General features: G+C 39.9%; 1 protein-coding gene across 1 annotated transcript; it reads left to right on the top strand.

Moving 5' to 3' along the window:
* The first annotated feature begins 1,139 nt into the window (after nucleotides 1–1,139).
* LOC130146774 (carbonic anhydrase 3-like) lies at nucleotides 1,140–18,208 on the top strand. Its single transcript, XM_056333269.1, has 7 exons — nucleotides 1,140–1,324; nucleotides 2,216–2,413; nucleotides 10,009–10,127; nucleotides 10,948–11,040; nucleotides 11,970–12,035; nucleotides 12,915–13,070; nucleotides 17,002–18,208. Exons 1-7 carry the CDS (start codon nucleotides 1,279–1,281, stop codon nucleotides 17,119–17,121), a joined length of 798 nt encoding a protein of 265 aa, XP_056189244.1. The 5' UTR covers nucleotides 1,140–1,278; the 3' UTR covers nucleotides 17,122–18,208.
* The last annotated feature ends 220 nt before the right edge of the window (nucleotides 18,209–18,428 follow it).

Genomic DNA, 18,428 nt, shown 5'->3' with positions numbered 1-18,428 from the left:
ACCGGTACTAACCTCTGTCTTCTCTAACTCATCTGGTAATTTCCTATGTGTGCGAATAACAAATATTTTTTAGGCGTCTATGTCACATGGGCGTCGCACAAAGAACACATCACGCTAACAAGTATGCTTACAATTCTAAGTGCCATTTGATGCATAACACCCTGCTAAATGATGAGAATTAGAAGCAAAGCAAACTGATCCTGTGCTTAATTTGATAATAAAGATTTTATCTGGAGCTGGCAGGAACTGGATTTTTGGGTAGTTTAATGATTTGCAGTTTCCAAGAATCCTTGCAGTAGGAAGCAGCACCTTTTTAAAGGCCAGGGGCAATTAATGCTACGGAATTTTTGCAGGAAGCTGTTTATGAAGGCAGTGGGAGACAGCGCAGCAGGGAGCAGAGCTGGAACCCAGGCGTGTATGTGGGAATTTCATGGAGAAGGGTGTGAACCTGTGATAGCCATTCGCACACAGAAGCTGCTGGACTCATCCCCTCATCCCCAGCTGACCTCCCCATCAGGGTTATGCTGCACATCCAGTGGGAAACACATCCCAATGCCGTCTCCGCGGGAGGGACCCAGCCTCTCCTAACTGATGCGGTCTTGATGGCCAACAGGCTTTCTGCAACCAGCCACAAAAAGCCCATCCTGCCTGCCAGTAACACGTAAATTTGATTTCAGAAACCAGCCAGGCTAAGCTTGGCATGTCTGTCTGCGTTATGTGGACGTTAGCTGAACCTGACAAACTCGGTACCTTGCCTGTACCTAGCTCTGGACACTCGCGCTTTTCTATATTCCAGCTTGTTGGGCGCCGGGGCAGGCGGCAGCAGCCCCTTCCCCTCACCAGGCCTTCCCAGCGCCCGCCCGGCTGGGCTCCCTTCCCCGCAGCTCCCGGGCCGCTGGGCAGCCGTGCCGGGTCCCCCACGCCGGGATCACCCGCTGCACCCCGCACCCTGCGGGACCCCCGCAGCCCCCGTCCCCCGCGGCAGCTCTGAGGAGCCGCGGCGGCCGCAGCGGGCGGGGGGCGGCGGGCCGGGGCGGGGGCGCCCGGCTGCCCGGCGGGAGCGGCGGGGCGGCGGCCGGGCGGTGCGAGGCAGGGCGGTGCGAGGCAGCGCGGCTCTCCCCGCCCCCGGCGGCCGGGGCCCTGCTGTCCCCCCCGGCCCGCCGCCGGGGAAGGGCACGGAGTTGGCGGGAGTCTATAAAAAGCTTCCGTGAGACGAGGCCACCGTCCTGCCAGAGCCGTCGGGAGAGGCAGAGGCGCGGCGCGGGGGGCAGCCACACCATGATCAACCCCAACTACTATCCGTGGGGCTACGACAGCGACAACGGTGAGCGGGGGCGCGGGGCCGCCGCCCGGCCCGGCTGCTCCGCGGCTGCGGGTCAGGGCAGACTCCAGGCACGGCGGGAGGCCCCCGGGCTGGGCCCGGCCGGGGGGGACACGGGCTGCAGGCGGGCCGGGGCCTGTGCGGCAGCGCGGCCCCTAGGTGGTGGCTCGCAGTGCGCAGGAGGCGAGGCTGGTGAAAGGAGAGGCGGTGGCAGATGTCTCTAGGTTAAGTAACGTCAGTTTGCCTACTGTTAATAGAATTCAAAATTTGACAGAGCTCTACAAGCCAGCCTGAGGCTGGCCTTGGTGCAGGAAGAGCGGTGCCGGTCAGCGGCGCAGCCACTGTCCCTCCCACGTGCAGGGATGGGAATCCCGGTGGGCTGCGCGCGGCCTCCCTTGGTCAGCTTTTTTCCACGTGAAGTTCTTGATAAAACCATGCAGATAATTGTTCCACATTTCAAATTCCTGTCTTCTTCAGGTATCGGTGGCCTTTTCTCTCTCCAGATGGGTACATGGTGCCACATTTGAATCACTTGGGTATACCTCATCCTATTTCTAGCCACGGCTGGATTTGGGAGCGTACACCTCTGGTTTCCTTTCTTGGTGTATTGTCAGTCTTCTAATAAGTAAAGTCTAGAGGTTGCTATGAGATTTCAGGTTCAGTTGAATGACTTGCAATATCCAGTATTCCAGCTAGAATAATCTAATAGCTTTTATACAGTGAAACTCTTGACAGAGCATGACTAACAACCAGGTGATTAGTAACCTGCTTATTAATACATTTAATTGATGTTCTGTAACTAAGCAAAGCCGAGCTTGCATTCATTGTAACAGAACTATAATTCATACTTGGCTGGAGAGGGTTTTCATGATGTTTCTCTGTATTTTTTCCTAGGACCAGAGCAGTGGCACAAAAATTACCCAATTGCCAAAGGACGCCATCAGTCACCTATTGAAATCAATAACAAAGACGTGCATTATGATCGCTCCCTACTACCATGGTTTGCTAGTTATGATCCTGGTGCAGCTAAGACCATCCTCAATAATGGGAAAACCTGCAGAGTTGTATTTGATGATTCATTCGATAGATCAGGTTAGTTTTGTTTTAATCTCAAGCTGTCATTATACATCAATGACTGTTCCTCAAGTTGCTTGGAAGACAGTGTGTGCTCTGAATGTTCATGTCTGTCGGAAGGTTTTTGTGTACTGCCTGTGTGTGATGTACCAGTATCCGTGACTCCAGTGCCCTGCTCAACTGCTGGAAAAGGCTTGGGCCTACTTTTAAAGTTCGTAGGTAAAAAATCCTAGGGAGTGGAGAGAGCTGTAAAGAAGCTTGATGCAGGATGAGTTAAGGTGTAAGGTGAATTTCTGAGCTTGCAAAAGCCACTGCAGTTGAGTTGCTGTCCAGGAAAAAAAGAGTCCAGGTTTTAGGTTTTATCTATGAGGACTGAATTCCATTCACACTATTTGAGAGGCCCAGCAGAATGTCTTTAATTATGTATGTGGCTGAAGTTACAATATTTGAAAACTGTACCCATGTAATTACTGATAAATGAAGTAATGAACCAGATGTTGCCACAAAGTCACGGTATTTAATCAGTTAAAACTCCCTTTGGCATTCATGAGATTTTGTCTTAATGAGGATTATAGGGCTGAGAAACTCCAGTGTTTAAGCTTTAATGTCCAAAATATTTTATCCACTCGTAGTTATGACAACACACAATGTGCTGCATATATAATGCATAGCTTTTAAGAGGTTGTTTGTTACGTATTTTGAAGAGATATGTCTGTTCTCTTTAACAGGTGCTAGAAATATTTAGTTTATGTTGGCAGAACCACTGACGTTTCATGTTAATACTGTTGGCCATATTTCAAAGGAAAAATCATTACTGAAATATGTATGAAATTGCATTAGTACTGTGATAAAAAGGAATAACCAAATGCATACCTCACTCTATTCTTGTACCAAGGTCATCAGAATTTTGTTATTATTTATAGTACATGGGTTGGTAAGAGAAAGAAATACTGGTTTCAGTCAAATATTGAAAAATGTGTCTTCCAGTGTACAGACTTATTTCTTAACTGCATGAAAAGTTCCAATTTACAATATCACTGGGATTGACAGCTATAATTACTAGGAGGAATTTTACTAATAGGTTGATTGATCTTAAATATTTATGGGCATGGATTTAATTTAATGGATTTTTAATGAATGACTTGTGTTTCGTGAAAACTGAGGATCAAAATGTATGGAAGCTGGACTAGCTAATATACTATCAAAACTCATAAATGACTATGCAGTCAAGAGTTTGATTAATTTTCTAGCAAAGTGGGAATCTTTGATGTTATTTGAATAATAATGTTATTAGTGTCAGATAACACAATACATCAATCAGTAAAGAGATGTAGCTGTGGCATATGAGAAGACTTCCATGACCATTTTTTTGGTAGTAATTGCTTACCATTTTTTACCATCTCTCGTATTTGTTGGAACAGAATCAGATACATCAATGGTTGCATCTTCTGCATAAATGTCAAAGTAATAATTGTTATAATTACTCAGATTTTGCACAGGAGTGAGTATCCAGGCAGAGCAATCTACAGCATGGATGCAACACTGACCACAAAAAGCAGAAAGTTTTGGAATATTCTGAAAATTTTTTTCAGATGAACTGCTCACTAACTGTTGTGTTCTGATCTCAGAAATAAAAAGTGACTCACTGGAAAAAAGTAGGTGTATTTCTCAACTCTTTGAAGGCAAGAATCATTCAGTGTTTATTGTTATGTCTCCTTTGTTATACCATTGCCTGCAGAGTCTGTGGGTGGTGTTCCTTCTCTAATATAATGCTAATTGCAGGACAGATTCCACTGTGCATAATCCTTCTGACTTGAGCATGTTTTAAGGTTTTTAGGATATGTACAGTGACTTATTTTTTTGTAAAAGTACCATGAGCTGCATAATACATATATATGTACATATATAATAGCAATCATAAAGGAATTAAGCTTTTATTCCTTTGGAACAAAGACATTCTATCTGTCTGTCTTCCTGTTTATCACTCTGTCGTATCTACCTTAATTATTTCTGAGATAATCAGAAAACTGAGGGCTTCCTTTTATTTTCCTGACTTTTTCAGTTAGAGTGGTCATGCACTATCTGTAGTGCTATCTAGATTTTCTTTAGTGGTAGATGATATAAATTGCTGAATAAATTGCAAAGGTGAGTGGTAAACCAAATTAGTTCGGATATCTCTAAGTTTTACCTCCATTGTGTCTTCTCTGCCTGGAATACTTTGACTATTTGCCATTGGGACAGTTTCTTACACTGAAATGGTTAGAGAGAAGCTCCTGGGAAGAGTGCCATCCAATGTAATTCGCGTGTTATGTTGAAAGAGACCTTATTACTGTTATCTTTGGAATTAGTCTAGTGGAAGGAATTGGAGAATTTATCTCCAGTTATTTATAAAGTCTGGTTGACTTTAAGAATCTGCTATCCAATTGAAGGCTTTGATGACAGATACTTGCTGTAGGAGGTGTGTCATGCCGCTGCTGCCTGTTCCTACAAGTTAATGGATTGTTGTGGACTCTGTAGCCTGTCTTTCCATATCTATGTGGAAGAAGGACCTTAAACACTGTAAAACCATTGCAGGTGGAGGCTGGAGTCTCAAAATCCAGGAAAGAAATGAGAGCTGAAATTAAAACCTCCTAGGTGGCTGTGCCAAATAAAACCCACACCAGAACTTACGTACTTTGGCAGCATAACCCTGCTATGTGTTTTGGTCTGAATGGCAACTCAGATACTCCTTTAGATCCAGCAGTGACTGGTTTTGTTTTGAATTAGGGCTGCAATCTTATTTCTACTAGCAGAATCCATTTGCTTTTAAAATTCCAAAAATACTTGTGCCAGGGAACTTTCCTGAGAGCGCCTAACTGCTGGGACCATTGTCATGATGCTGTGTGACTTATATAGCTTGTGACTTCCTTGCAATTAATAACCTTTTGGCTTTCTTTGTAATACCTTCATTAGATAGTTAGATCAAGGTGTTCAGTTTTATTTAATAAAACAGTAAAGATACATAACGCTTGTACTGGAACCCAGACACATCGACTAAGGAGAGGTACACCAAGGCTACGTCAAATGGATACCTTCTTCCATCTTCACAGTTTTTGTTACCTCCTTGTCACTTTCTATGGAGGTTCACCAGCCAAACAGATTCCTACTTCTCCTTTTTTTTTCTTTCTGATAGATGACATTTAATGCCTTGCAACACCTCAGTGCAGGCACACTTTCGTACAAGGTTACCTTGATGCTGCTTGCAGAATCTTTCGATTTCTTCTCAAAGGAATGTGTGCCTTTGGAAGTGGATGATGCAAAAAAAACCCCAAACCCCAAACCATTAGAGCCAGTTACTGTAAGTAGTGAGAGCTTGTTGCATATTGATCTCTTAGCATCATTAGTGCTTTTGGACAGCAGTTCCTAGAGTACCACTTTGTGGGAAATCTCATCTGTCTTTGCAAATGAGATTTTAATTATGAACTTCTGGTGAATAAACATTTATTTGTTGACTGGTTCTAAAACAGTGACTACAGAACCCAGTCACTTTAATTAAAACTGGGTGAAGTCTGTCCATAGACACTTACGTTTTCATTGATTCTGGCAAAAAGTTACTTAACATTTTGTGTACTGAATTTACACTGGAACAAGCCAGTAGCCATTACAAGAATAGCACAGCTAAATCCCAGCGCTTATGTAGCTGTGGTACATGCCACTTGATGGCTATGCTGCATACCACAAAAAGCAGCAAAGTTAAATTCTTCCTTCAGTGTTTAACACATCTACCATTTACAGTGTCTGTGTGAATGTACTGAGCATTAACATGAGCACTGCAGAGCCTGGATACAGGGAATTTAGGAGATGACTTTCTGTTAACTTTGAAATTCCATTGTTAGAGGTAAAAATGCTTGAACATTCAAGGACATGCTGAGGCTACAGTTATGCAGTGGTCTCTCAGTTTTCAGCCCTAGCATAGATCACAAACAAAGATGATTTGGGACCTCACATGAACAGGCTGTGATCAAGAGGCACAAAACTGGAAAGGTTGTGTTACAGTGCAGCTGAGAGTGGGTGGCACCCTGACAGACTTCTGTTAGACACTTCTCTTTCCCAGTCTGTCCCTGTAAGAGTACAAAGTTCAAATACAAACAAAAGTAATTCTGGCTATCTATTCAGTGCTTGCTTAAAGAAAATTTCAGTGAGAACTGAAATTTCAGTTCCAAAACCCTTCAGGAAACACATTTTATTCCTGCAGTTAACCAGACTGTTTTGGTACAGAGAACCTCTTCTGAGCAGAGGCCTTTTAATAACATGCGAAATGTGGCAGTGACATTAAAAAGCTGAGGGTTTTATACTGCACTGTTAGATTCTGTTATAAAGCAGCATAACAAAGGTAATGTGTCTTTTTCAATTGTCACGCAGTAATACCTTACTAATTTAATTTCACTGTGGTTCACCAGTTCATTTTGTGGATTTGGCAGGATGTGAGGATCGTAAATCTTGTAAGAACAGTTATTTCTTCTCACGTTTATAAACAACTCACCTCGTAAGTCTGTCTGGTGCTCCTTGTGTTTTTCCACCGCACTTTCATGGTATACCTTCACAGGAAACAGGGAGGACATTTGTGTAGGCATAACTCTGCCAATTTTACCTTAGTGAGGAGAGGTGACAATTGACATTAGCACAGATTAAAAATCAGACCTCTGCCTAAGCTTCTCAGCAAATGGATGCGCTTACTTCAAAACCTTCTTGTAACATTTCTGTTGTTAAAATCACCCTGCTACCTAAAGCAAAGTGAGTGGAGCAGCCATCTCCACTCAAGCTGTTTGACAGCTTCATTTTGCTGTGTAAACAGACAGATACAGTTTTTTCTCTCCTTGGTTACATCCTTCTGTGCAGCACTTGCCCTCTCTGGGGCCAAACATCTGCCTCGGTGATTACACTGAGAGTGGAAAAAAATCTATTCTTTTATTAGCCAGTTCTGTCTCATGCTGCTCAGTTTATGATGGGTTGAATAAAAGGTGAGCTTTTTTACTGGAAATGATGCCCATGTGTGTGTCCATGTAGGATTGTTCTGTGATAGACCGTTCTTCAGTGTGGGTGGGGAGACACACGGCATTTGAGCAAGTACTTCAGGCTGACATGACATTTTTATGTCTGGTGTCAGGAACTAGTGGAGAGTGATGTGAAAACCCATATAAAAAGAGTCAGTCACTGAGCAGTGGAATGAGAGTTTGCAATAGTAAGGTGCCAAAAAGGAGCAAATAATTTTTTCCTGCCTTCCGGGACTGCTTTGTATATTCCAGCAGCTGAGCCATGTTACTTCAATGACAGCATGTTTGAGGGAGTTGCATTTTAGTACGGCTGCTGTGGCCATCCTCTTACTTCCTGTAGAGCAGAAACAGGAAGAGAAATGCCACACTTCCAATAGTCAGAAGTAACACTTCCAATAGTCAGAAGTAAGTCCAGCCATTCAGCTAGCCATGTGAAAGGATTACACAGTATTTCAGAGGACTAAGAGAAAAGCTGGCTGCCCATATATCAGGAAGTGAGCCTGCAGGCTCCTTTTTTAAAGCTTTTGCTTTTCATTTCATGCAGTGTCATAGAAGCTCAGAGTGAGTCATGGGGCCTTCTAGAAAAGCATCATTTTGTGTTTCATGGTAGGAAAACACCTATCACAGCCTTAAAATTGGGAGAGTCAGACATTTAAGGTGAACATTTCCTATGTAAAAATTGTTAGAATGATTCATTGTTACATATAAAAATGTAGATGTATAAAAATAAAGCTGTATTTTAACACCACTAAAAAGTAATTTTAAGATACCATAGTTTCTTTTATAAAATTTTACTTCATATTCTTTTCCTGTTATATGGGTGTGTATTTCTTTGTGTTAGTATTTTCTGAAAACAAAAACCCAAGAGGATAAAGATACCTTTAGAAATTAAGTTCCAAGCCACATGTTTAAAAAAAAATATTTATTTTACTAACTTTGAGCAGTGCAGACAGTTTGGGATTTTTTATGTTTTAAATACTGGAGAACTTTATTCTTGTAACTCTTTTATTCTTAAAGCATAAGGATATTACATTTACTTGTGTTGTAATTTCATGTATTTCTGTGTTTTCTATTACACATTTGAAATTAAAAGAAATAAACCTGCATTAAAAGAAATTTCCTGCAGGATATGTTGGTTTATAGGCATCTTATTCTTTGCATCATTCTGTCTGCTTAAAGTGTGCTAAGTAAAAGCTACTGTCTATTTATAGTATAGATGAGTAAAGCAGGAATGTGTTGGCACAAGGTGATACAGGGCTGCACCTAATGCCCAATCAAAAATGTCTGCTGATGGCCCATCAGTGGAAATAATGACACGTTTTTACCTTAAACTGGATTATTTGGACTTACAGATCTATTTTAATGGAGAGTTGATGGCCTTGCCAGTTACTACTGTTACCGCGTCTGCGTTGACCACAGTACTGACTGTCTGTGGGAACAAGTAAAAAGAATTTTTTTTAAATAACAGCTTGCTCTTAATGTTCAGTAAAAAATACTCTCAGTACTTCATTTCTTGAGATGAGAATAGATTTAGTTCCTTTTCAGATTTAAGGATTTTTCCTGTAGTATATAAGGACCTGTTTAGAACTGCTGAATAGTTTATAGGAATGCTGTAACTCCTATCTCCAAATAAAGTGAATGAGAACTTAATATTAATTAGTATTTTATGAACGTGAAGCAGTTATTCCCTTTTTATTGTGAGATCCTTTCAAATACATCACCTTCGTTTAACACAGAATGTAAAAATGTTAAGATTATTTAGAGTACAGGTATTGTGCATCACCGGCTGCACTATTCATCAGGAAAATAGCTTGCATTCTCAGCAATTGCTTTTCTGAGTCATTTGCTGTTTTCTTTTTCCTTTTCCACAGCCAGAGGGAGCAGCCATCATAGCATAAGTAATTTTATAGCTTTTAAAACAAATAAGTCATAGCCTGCAGTAAGAAACATAGTTTGTAGTGTTTTGTGGGAATTTGTTTATCAACTAGCACTTCAGCAGTTGATCTTAATCGTGGCTATTTTTCTGTGCTTTGATATAGGTAGATATTAGATGGCATTCAGGGGAAGATTAAGGCATCCAAATTTAGGTGTCTTATGTGGGCTTTTAAAAGTAGGTGGATTATGTCTCAAAATTCCCATTCTAGTCAACAGAGGAGTCACATTTAATCAGTGGAGTCCGGAGAGTGATTTGGGTCACCATCTGTTGAATGTCTACCTTAAGGCAAGAAGAATAATTCTAGAGTCTTGACTGTTCTGATTAGGGGCTTAGACATCTCCTGCCATTTTTGATAACCTAATGTATTTCACTATGCCTCCAGATAATACTTTAGAAAAGTATAGTTCTTCTATAGATCTTGTATCACATTTTTCAGTCTTGTCCGGGTGTCTTTGCATATAGCTGAAGATGATTGCCTGAGGTGGTACTAAATTTAGTGCAGATTTCCAAGAGGTACTCAGTACTCAAAATGTAGAGCATCTGTACATTAAATATGTATATAAATACTTTAAATGCATATCTATTTCTTTTAAAAGAATTAGAAGATACTAGAGTCTAATGCTGTTGCAGATTATCAATTGCAGTGCTGAGAGGTGGGCCACTTCCTGGAGTCTACAGGCTGCGTCAGCTTCACTTTCACTGGGGTTCATCTGATGACCATGGCTCTGAGCATGTTGTGAATGGAGTGAGATATGCAGGAGAGGTAAGAGTCGCTGCTTTTTACTTTGAAATAGGGTGTAAAACAACATTTGCATTATCATTCAGGTGGGACAAAATTTGTCATTTCTCTGCTTTTCAAGGTGTTCTTTCTGTTTATTTATCTGTGACATTTTATTCTTACTCCCATCGATTCTTATAAATGTGAATCAGGTTGAAGTAATTCTCACAGCATAAGGAAAAGTACTATATGAAACAAAAGTTTGCATGTTCTCAAACCAATATGGCTTGAAACATGAGGTAGCAAGACTAAATCACCGAGAAGCAATGCAAACTTACTAAAACAGTATTCTAAAAGTACAGTATTATAGCAGAAGTCTAAAATTATTGTGACAGAAAGGAGGAAGAATGTGTTACCTTTATTTTTACCACTTCAGGGTTGTAGGGGAAGATGAGAACTGTAGACTATCAATACACAGCGCTTACATTCATACAGATTCTTCGTTAGAAATGCTGTAATTTGAAAGCCACGTGGAAACGAATCGTATCAGTAATGACTTCTGAAATGCATGTTCCACCTGCTTGCTTAAGCATCTTTTCTGTGTTCAGCTTTGAGATTACTGTTCTTTTTTGCAATTTCTGTATTGAGATGTTTATGGGTTATTATAAAGAAAATAGTAGTCTAAATGTTAATATATGGCTGATATATCTCATACATGAATTGCTGTCCCTTTTTTTTTTTTTTTTGAAGGCCTAATCCTCATTGTTTGTTGCCCCAAACTACTCTCTCATTTATACAAAGAACTCTAAATTCAACCTCTCATGGCTGATAAGGGTGGGGTTTTTACATTTGTCATTGTTTCTAGCTACATTTGTTACACTGGAATCCCAAATACAGTAATTACCTTGATGCTGTGAGAAGAACTGATGGAATAGCTGTTTTGGCCATATTTTTGCAGGTAAGTAGAAGTGTGCAACCCTTCTTTGTACTGCTGCTATAGAGTTTTCTATTCTTGCAAGGTTAAAAAAGCAAAACCCTCTGAATATATTTTCTAGGGATCATAGCACATTGAAGGTCTTGACTTTCAGTAACGCATGCTTTACAAGTTATAGAGCACGAGTCATGTTATTTCAAATGGTATCCAGTACTACACACACTTCTCCCATCAGCTATTGTGTCACTATTTGGCTGGTGGAAACTGTAAATCCAGATGTATTTGCTTCTGCTTTGGGGACACAATGTCAATAGTAGCCCTCTGACAAATAGCAATCAGCTGTGTTCTATGCCAGTCATGGACTGATTTCAAGGACAGATGCCACTCCTGGGCTTTTAATGAACTTTCTCACAGGCAAAACTAACTCACAGACAATAAATGTAACTCGTCCTTTTTAAAAACCCTTTTGGGGGCATGCAGTCTTAGCCTGAAATACTGGCCTTTACTCTTTCTTGTTTAATTAATATTCACTAGAGATAGATGGATGACTGTGTTGAGATCAGCAATTGCGAACAGTAGATCTGACCATGAAATCCAGTTTTTAAACTAGAATGAAACTTTTTCCAACTTCTGTACTTGAGTCTGAAGAGTTGTTTATCTTTGTTAGAAAATTCAATGTCAACAGAAGTAGCTGTATTGTGAAATTAACCATGAGTTTCTGTACTGATACAATTTCCTTGTTTGGATCATAATATCTGTTGGGGTACAGACAGAAGACATAGCTTACTAAGCTGGTAGCGTTGTAGATTGGTGATAGATTGGTGATAGATTGGGTTAATGCATGGTAATTTTATGGTTGATGCATGTTTAGATGCATGTATAAAAAAAATAGGATCAGGAAGAGAACTGACCAAGCAGAACTCTTTGGTTAGCTGATGCTTTCTTCTTTACAGGTAGGGGAAACTCCCAAACCAGAGATGAAGAGAATTCTTGAAGAAATAAATGCCATCAAAACAAAGGTAGTTATATTGGCTTTTCACTATAGGAAGATTGCTTAAAATTCTCAGGAAAAAAAGAAAAAATCAAGAGGCATGACTTTCCAGTGTTCAAATTCTACTCTGCAACATTGCCAGAATATCCTTGTGAACAAAAACATGTGTAGCTTTTCCTTAACAAGAAAAGTAATTTCTTCCATTTACATATGAGCCTTCTTTGGCTTTCATGGGCCTTATATTTTTGTGAAAATGAGAGTCATCTTGCCAGACTTTACTCACCTAAAAGCTAGGCATGGAGTCTTATTCCCTCAGTGGTCACTGACAAAAGAAAGGCGCCTTTATCAATTGGTCCATTTGGCCTTGGAATAGGTTGCCTAATGGACCTTTGGAAATGCCACTGAGTATAGACATCTGTGTCTCAGATAACATTATGTGATAAGAATCTCACATTTCATAGGCTGTCTTGTTTGTTGTTAGCAGAAATATTATAAATCTAGAGTACCTGCCTCCTTCATTGCATGGTGGCCTAATCCAATATTCAATAGATAGGCAGAATTTCCATAAGAAAGGAGGCCAGAAGGAGGACAATTTCTGCACAGAAATGGGTGAAGCACGTTAGTACTGGACACTGCTTCAGAGGAGTTAGCTCAGGAACAAGAAGTAGCATCATGGAGTTTATGTTGTGTCATGCTTCTCTGGGCCCATCTGTGAGGGTCATTCAGTCCACTTACTTTACACTGCATCATTATGTCTTGTGTAGATGTTTGCTTAGTTTTCTTAGTTTGTTCCTTTGAAGTATCTGAGTCTCTCTGTTTGTTAAAAAAACAGAGCTGCATCTGGGCCTGACTTTGACTGGAGCTATTGAAGAGTTTTGTGTTTGTTTTTGTTGTGTTTTATTTAAAGGGGAAAGAAGCTCCTTTTACAAACTTCGATCCTTCAATTCTTTTCCCTAAATCTCGTGACTACTGGACCTACCATGGGTCTTTTACTACTCCACCTTGCGAAGAGTGCATCACCTGGATTATTCTTAGAGAGCCTATCATAGTCAGCTCAGACCAGGTAAACGTCAAATAGATTATATTTTACCTACTTCATTTTAGTTACATGCCATAATCTGATCTTACTCTTTTAAAAGCGAAAATGCTCGTTGGATTCTGTGAGAGATTGCATGCTTAAGATCACAGTGAAGAACTGAATGCCTTAGAAACTACTCTGGGACTCCATAAGGAACCTGTAAAAATCTTCAGATGACTGCAGTCTACAACCTAGTACATGCAATCAACCTGTTAGACACATCTCTTATCCGCCTCTGTATGACTCCTACATTAACTAATAGAGCAGAGATAATGACCTTCTCTACTTGGAAGGGCTCATTGTTTCCTAGCCCATGTCAGACATCATGGTGGTTCAAATCCACAGATATCAGAGAGCTTTATAAATCAGTAAAATCATAACACAGTGTAGATGGTAAGGGTTTTCAGCAGTTTGGAGTGTGACTGACAGCAAGCAGTAGTTACTATATATGAGAGTTCTTGCTCCTGTGGGCTGACAGCAAGCAGTAGTTACTATATATGAGAGTTCTTGCTCCTGTGGGCAAGAGAGCTCTTGTGGCATCAGCTAAAGAAAGGAGTAGTTCTCTGTTTCCCAGTCCCTGTGTTCCCACGATACTAACTTTTGCTAGTAGGAAAGGATGGAGCTGGATGTGGCTCATACCCTGTATTTTACGCAGAGCTCAAAACACTGCATTACACCAAGAGCCAGTGTAGGCGAGCTCAAGCCATTAACTTGTATTCTCCTGCAACCATTTAGAGCAGGACATTGACACATTTAGCTAAAGCTTATGTTAAGCTTCCACCAACAACTTTGATTATGCATGATTTTTTCAACCATTTCTGTTGGCTCAAGCTTCCTCACATAAAGTGTTCATTGCTTACCGTGCTGAATGCTTGAGCGTAGTCACTAGACAAGTTATGAAATAAAGCTGCAGTGAAAAAATGACCATCTGGAATGAAATGCAGTGGGATGGTCAGGTACTCTAACTATATTGTGCACTGAATGAAGCAGGAGTCCAGTGTTCTCACCTAATGCAGCTGAGCATTTCTGACTTCTTGAACATTCTACTTTGCAAATACATCTTTTATAGCATGCTTCTTTCCCAAATATTTTTTATCAGAATACTCATTCAATGGGATTGGTGATTCTGTCTGCCCCATATTCTAGACGGCACCACATAACCAAGAAAATTACAGAAGTGTTGTATCAGGTGCTTAATAACCCTTTTTTTCTGGAAGGTATACCAGCGAAATTTTCACAAACAGGAGCAGCATCAGATAACTATAATTTCTTGTTAATTTGAAAGCCTTCTCTGGTCACTTACCATAAAGAAGTATTTATTGTTAATCCTCATTCTCCTTCAATCCCATTTATAGAAATTCAAATGCCCTCTTTCATCACAATCATTTCAGCCTGTGATTCTACTCGTACCACACAAGTCAGTTTTCTCATCTGAGATTGTTCCTCTACTCAGCAGACTATAATCATAAAATATCACAAATTTCAAGACTCCAGGGTAGTGAGAACATGAACATTAATCAAGTGACTGACTATTTTCTAGTACTTTGTATTTATGTGGCTCTTTACCTTTTGAAGAATAGAATTTGGGTATGATGAGAAGCTTAGGTGGCAAGAGATGAAATATGGTAATGTGTTCATTTACAGCTTAATTTTCACAGCTTACTGAATTGATCTGCCTCCTGTTTCCCTGCCCATTTGAAAATTAAAATATGTGGGCTATTTTGAAGCTGGTACTTGTGTGAAAAATAGAAGTATGGTCTGACTGGTTTCCACAAACTAAATCTGCTTAGGGGTTTATATTACAGAAGATCAGCTACAGATTTTGTTGGGAAAAGTGTCGTCGTTACCAAGCATCTCTGATTTAAAAGGTGTTTCTAAAGGAATAACTAATCACATCATTGATCCAGCTTTGTGCAAACACTTTTTGATCACTGCTGTATTTTGGTCATGGCCTTTTTTTCAGCTTATCTAAAGTTAGTGAATTTGGGGAGACATACAGGCTGTTCTCTAACTGGCCCTACTGTAGAAAAAATGGAGCATTTAACATAAAAAGGATGTACATACATATAGATGTAGTATAGTTATATAGACATATAGATTGGGTCTTATCCCAGGATAACCACTTTTCAGGCAGAATTGGCAGTGTATGCGAGGTACTGTATACAAATACAATGAAAGCCTTTTCTCACTCCAGCATGCCTGCAGTCTAAATAATGTATTTATGAAAGAGGATTGTGTTGCCAATTATTTCTAATCCTAGAAAGTGTACTGCCATGTCAGCCTCATTAATAGTAATTATTTCAAGTGCCTGTGCATTTACAGTGGATTGCTTGGATGCTTTTGCAGCCAGATGGTAATAGTATATTAGCCACATGGATAAGTGCAGTCACTGCAAATCAGTACTCTACAGGAAAACTTAATTTACCAGAAATCCCTGTGAGCTACAGTGTTGGTGGTCTATCTGTTTAGATTAGTTTTGACGAAAGGATGGGAATTTAACTGTGGAATAACTATCCAATTGCAGACACATTTTTTCTGTTTAGATTAGTTTTGACGAAAGGATGGGAATTTAACTGTGGAATAACTATCCAATTGCAGACACATTTTTTCACCTTTATGTAGCTATAGCCTGAATATGTGCTTTTTTTTTTTTTTCTAAGTAGGGCAGATATTCCACAAATAATAATAAAACCTAGTAATCTCTTCTCCAATAGTACTTTCAGTATTAACAAAACTGATAAACTATTTTTATCTCCTGCTGTTCCCATACAAATTATTCTTCATCTGAAATCTGAAATTTAATTTCAGGTGAATAATCCAGCTGGTGCATATTATTCTGGTTATAAACGTGACCTCATCATTATTCAGGCAAACTTGAGATAGCTGGCTTTTCTGAGCCTTGTAGTGAAGATCAGTGCTGAGATGCCTGAGCTAGTTCAGTCCCTAAACTGGAATTATTATCATCACAGTGAACCCAGCTTTTACAGCCCAGACAGAGGTTCTGCTTCTATTGGACTTGAACTCTGCTAGATACATCAGCATATCGAAGCTACTTGCAAACAAAGCTGATGTGTGCCATTCAAGTGTACACGCAGGAAAGTGTATGCATCCTTTTCACAATAAGCCAAACAGGGAGGTCTCAAGTGTCTGAATCAGAGCTGATGCACTTTCTGTCCAATCTTGTGCATGCCAGTGACAGCAAATGAAGATTATGTATCTGTAAGTGGGTATATGTGTTGCATCCTCTGAAAACTGAAAAGCAGTAGAGGAAGAGCATTATTTGAAGAGCATGGACAGAACTCATGGCATCCCCCCAAAAAACCATACCTTGGTTAAAAAATAAAAAGGCCAGGGAGAGTCAGGCTGCAGGCCCTGTTTACAAACCATTTGAAACTTTGACCAAGTCATTATCTGGTTTTACTTTCCTGTTATTGATAATGGATTTTTTTGTGTCACTGCAGCAGAATATGTCCTCTGCTACAGATCCACCATGGAAATCAACAATTAGTTTAAATTTAGCCTTAACACCTTGCAATTCCAGAGGCTTCTTAGCTGTCAGCCACTAAGGCAGGGTTAGGTTAGAGTAGGAGAGGTTTATTAGGACATAGGCTGTTCTAGTTGCATTTTCTGAGGACTTTGCTCAGTTTCTGTGACTGTACACAGTTCTGCAGACAGTACATAAATGACCTTACATTTCACAGTTCTGTTCAGATAGGACCCTTTTTTTCTGTCTTCACTATTTCTAAGAATATTGTGGCTAGGAAAAGAACATGAATACCATTCTTGTGATAATGAGGTGAAGGATATCTTCACAACTTTGAAGGAGACACTCTCTCCAGCTTGGTTTAATTGTTGGGCTGTGGATTTGATCCCGAGGGATTTCCATCAGGACACTTTGATTTTTGCTCTCCTGCAGATGGCGAAGCTCCGCAGCCTATCCAAGAATGCTGAGAATGAACCTGATCTCCCCCTGGTTGATAACTGGCGCCCGACACAGCCTCGGTATTTCAGGATGGTGAGCGCATCATTCCTCTAGGACCTGACTCAGGTTGGGTGTCCCTGAGCGAGGTGACCTCTAGAACTAGAACTAAGAGATGGTTTTGTTTTGTGCCCTCTGTTGCATTTAGACAGAACTCCAGCTGTAAGACTGGAGGCTGAAACTTTGAGTCATGAAATGTGAATTTCACTTTCAGAGGATAACATTTACTTAGGCAAATCCTATCATTAAAATGCAAGTAGACATCTACTTGGCTTTTCATAACTGCTTTAACATTAGCTTTTGTTAATAGTAAAGAGGATGATAGAAGATGCTACTAATGGCTACAAAACCATTTGCTATTGCCCACATGTCCATTGGTGCTTGCCTTATTCCATGCTAAAGAGGCTGCAGTTAAAAGAAGTAATTTTTTTCAGCATAAAGCCATATTTTTCATTAGTTGTTTTCAGCATTATTCATATTCTGCTCTAAGCTGCACCGGTTAATGCACAAGGCATTCTTGGAAACATACGAAAGCACTCTTTTGGTATTTGATACTCACATAAAATATAAAAGGATAGAAAATTGCTTCACAGCCATTGATAAAAGAACTAAGCTTTTAACTGAAAACAAGGGACAGGTGAAACAGAGGTCTGTTCTGAAAATTGTATTAACTGAGCTATACGTAGTTAAAACTGTGGAGTAGGGGAAGAGCTGTTTCTGGTGGGTGTCACAACTGTAGTCCATATTAAAAGACTAATTTGCATTTTAATGTTGTAACAATCAAAGCGACATGGATTTTAAGAACTTCGTCTTCGTACCCTGAATATGTATTTTCTCCATGTATACAAGTGACTTTTCTGTATAAAAAAGGTGTTAAGATAGCAAGAGTTCTTAATCTTAGTGGGGTTTTTTTGAGGCACATTCTCACTTCATGTGCAAATGTAATTGATCCTGCTGTCAATGAGATTTGGACATAAATATCTGAAACCACCGTTTGACCCTCCTGAGCAGAATGCAGTTGACCATTTTTTGTTGGCCATGTTGGCCAAACGTGCATTGTTTTGGCATGAAGAACAGTGAAACAGCATTGTAAGCCTATACTTGAAATAACAGTATTTCTGCATTAAAAAATCCAACAATAATAAATACATTTACTTGAGAATTTTTTGTTCTGTATGGTTTTTTTTGGTTTTAGAAACATGTAAAAATAACAGAATTTTAAAGAAGGACTTGTCTGTGTCTTCTGTAATACACCTTCATGGAAATTGATGATGGGTGGTACCTTTTTCAGATCTTTGTTTGAATTACAAGAGTACTCATTGTATTTCATGTGACAGCAAGTAAGGAAATAGCATCTTAAATAT

This window comes from Falco biarmicus, chromosome 3 (assembly GCF_023638135.1).
Source record: "Falco biarmicus isolate bFalBia1 chromosome 3, bFalBia1.pri, whole genome shotgun sequence".
Taxonomy (NCBI): Eukaryota; Metazoa; Chordata; class Aves; order Falconiformes; family Falconidae; genus Falco; species Falco biarmicus.
Note: the sequence above shows the minus strand (reverse complement) of the source record. Positions and strands in the feature narration are given on the sequence as shown.

What these genes read in the sequence shown, in the direction of transcription:
- LOC130146774 (XM_056333269.1), top strand. Translation starts at nt 1,279, where the DNA reads ATGATCAACCCCAACTACTATCCGTGGGGCTACGACAGCGACAACG. An exon ending in GGGCTACGACAGCGACAACG is followed by an intron (nt 1,325 to 2,215) that starts GTGAGCGGGGGC and finishes ATTTTTTCCTAG; the next exon opens with GACCAGAGCAGTGGCACAAA. An exon ending in TCATAGTCAGCTCAGACCAG is followed by an intron (nt 13,071 to 17,001) that starts GTAAACGTCAAA and finishes GCTCTCCTGCAG; the next exon opens with ATGGCGAAGCTCCGCAGCCT.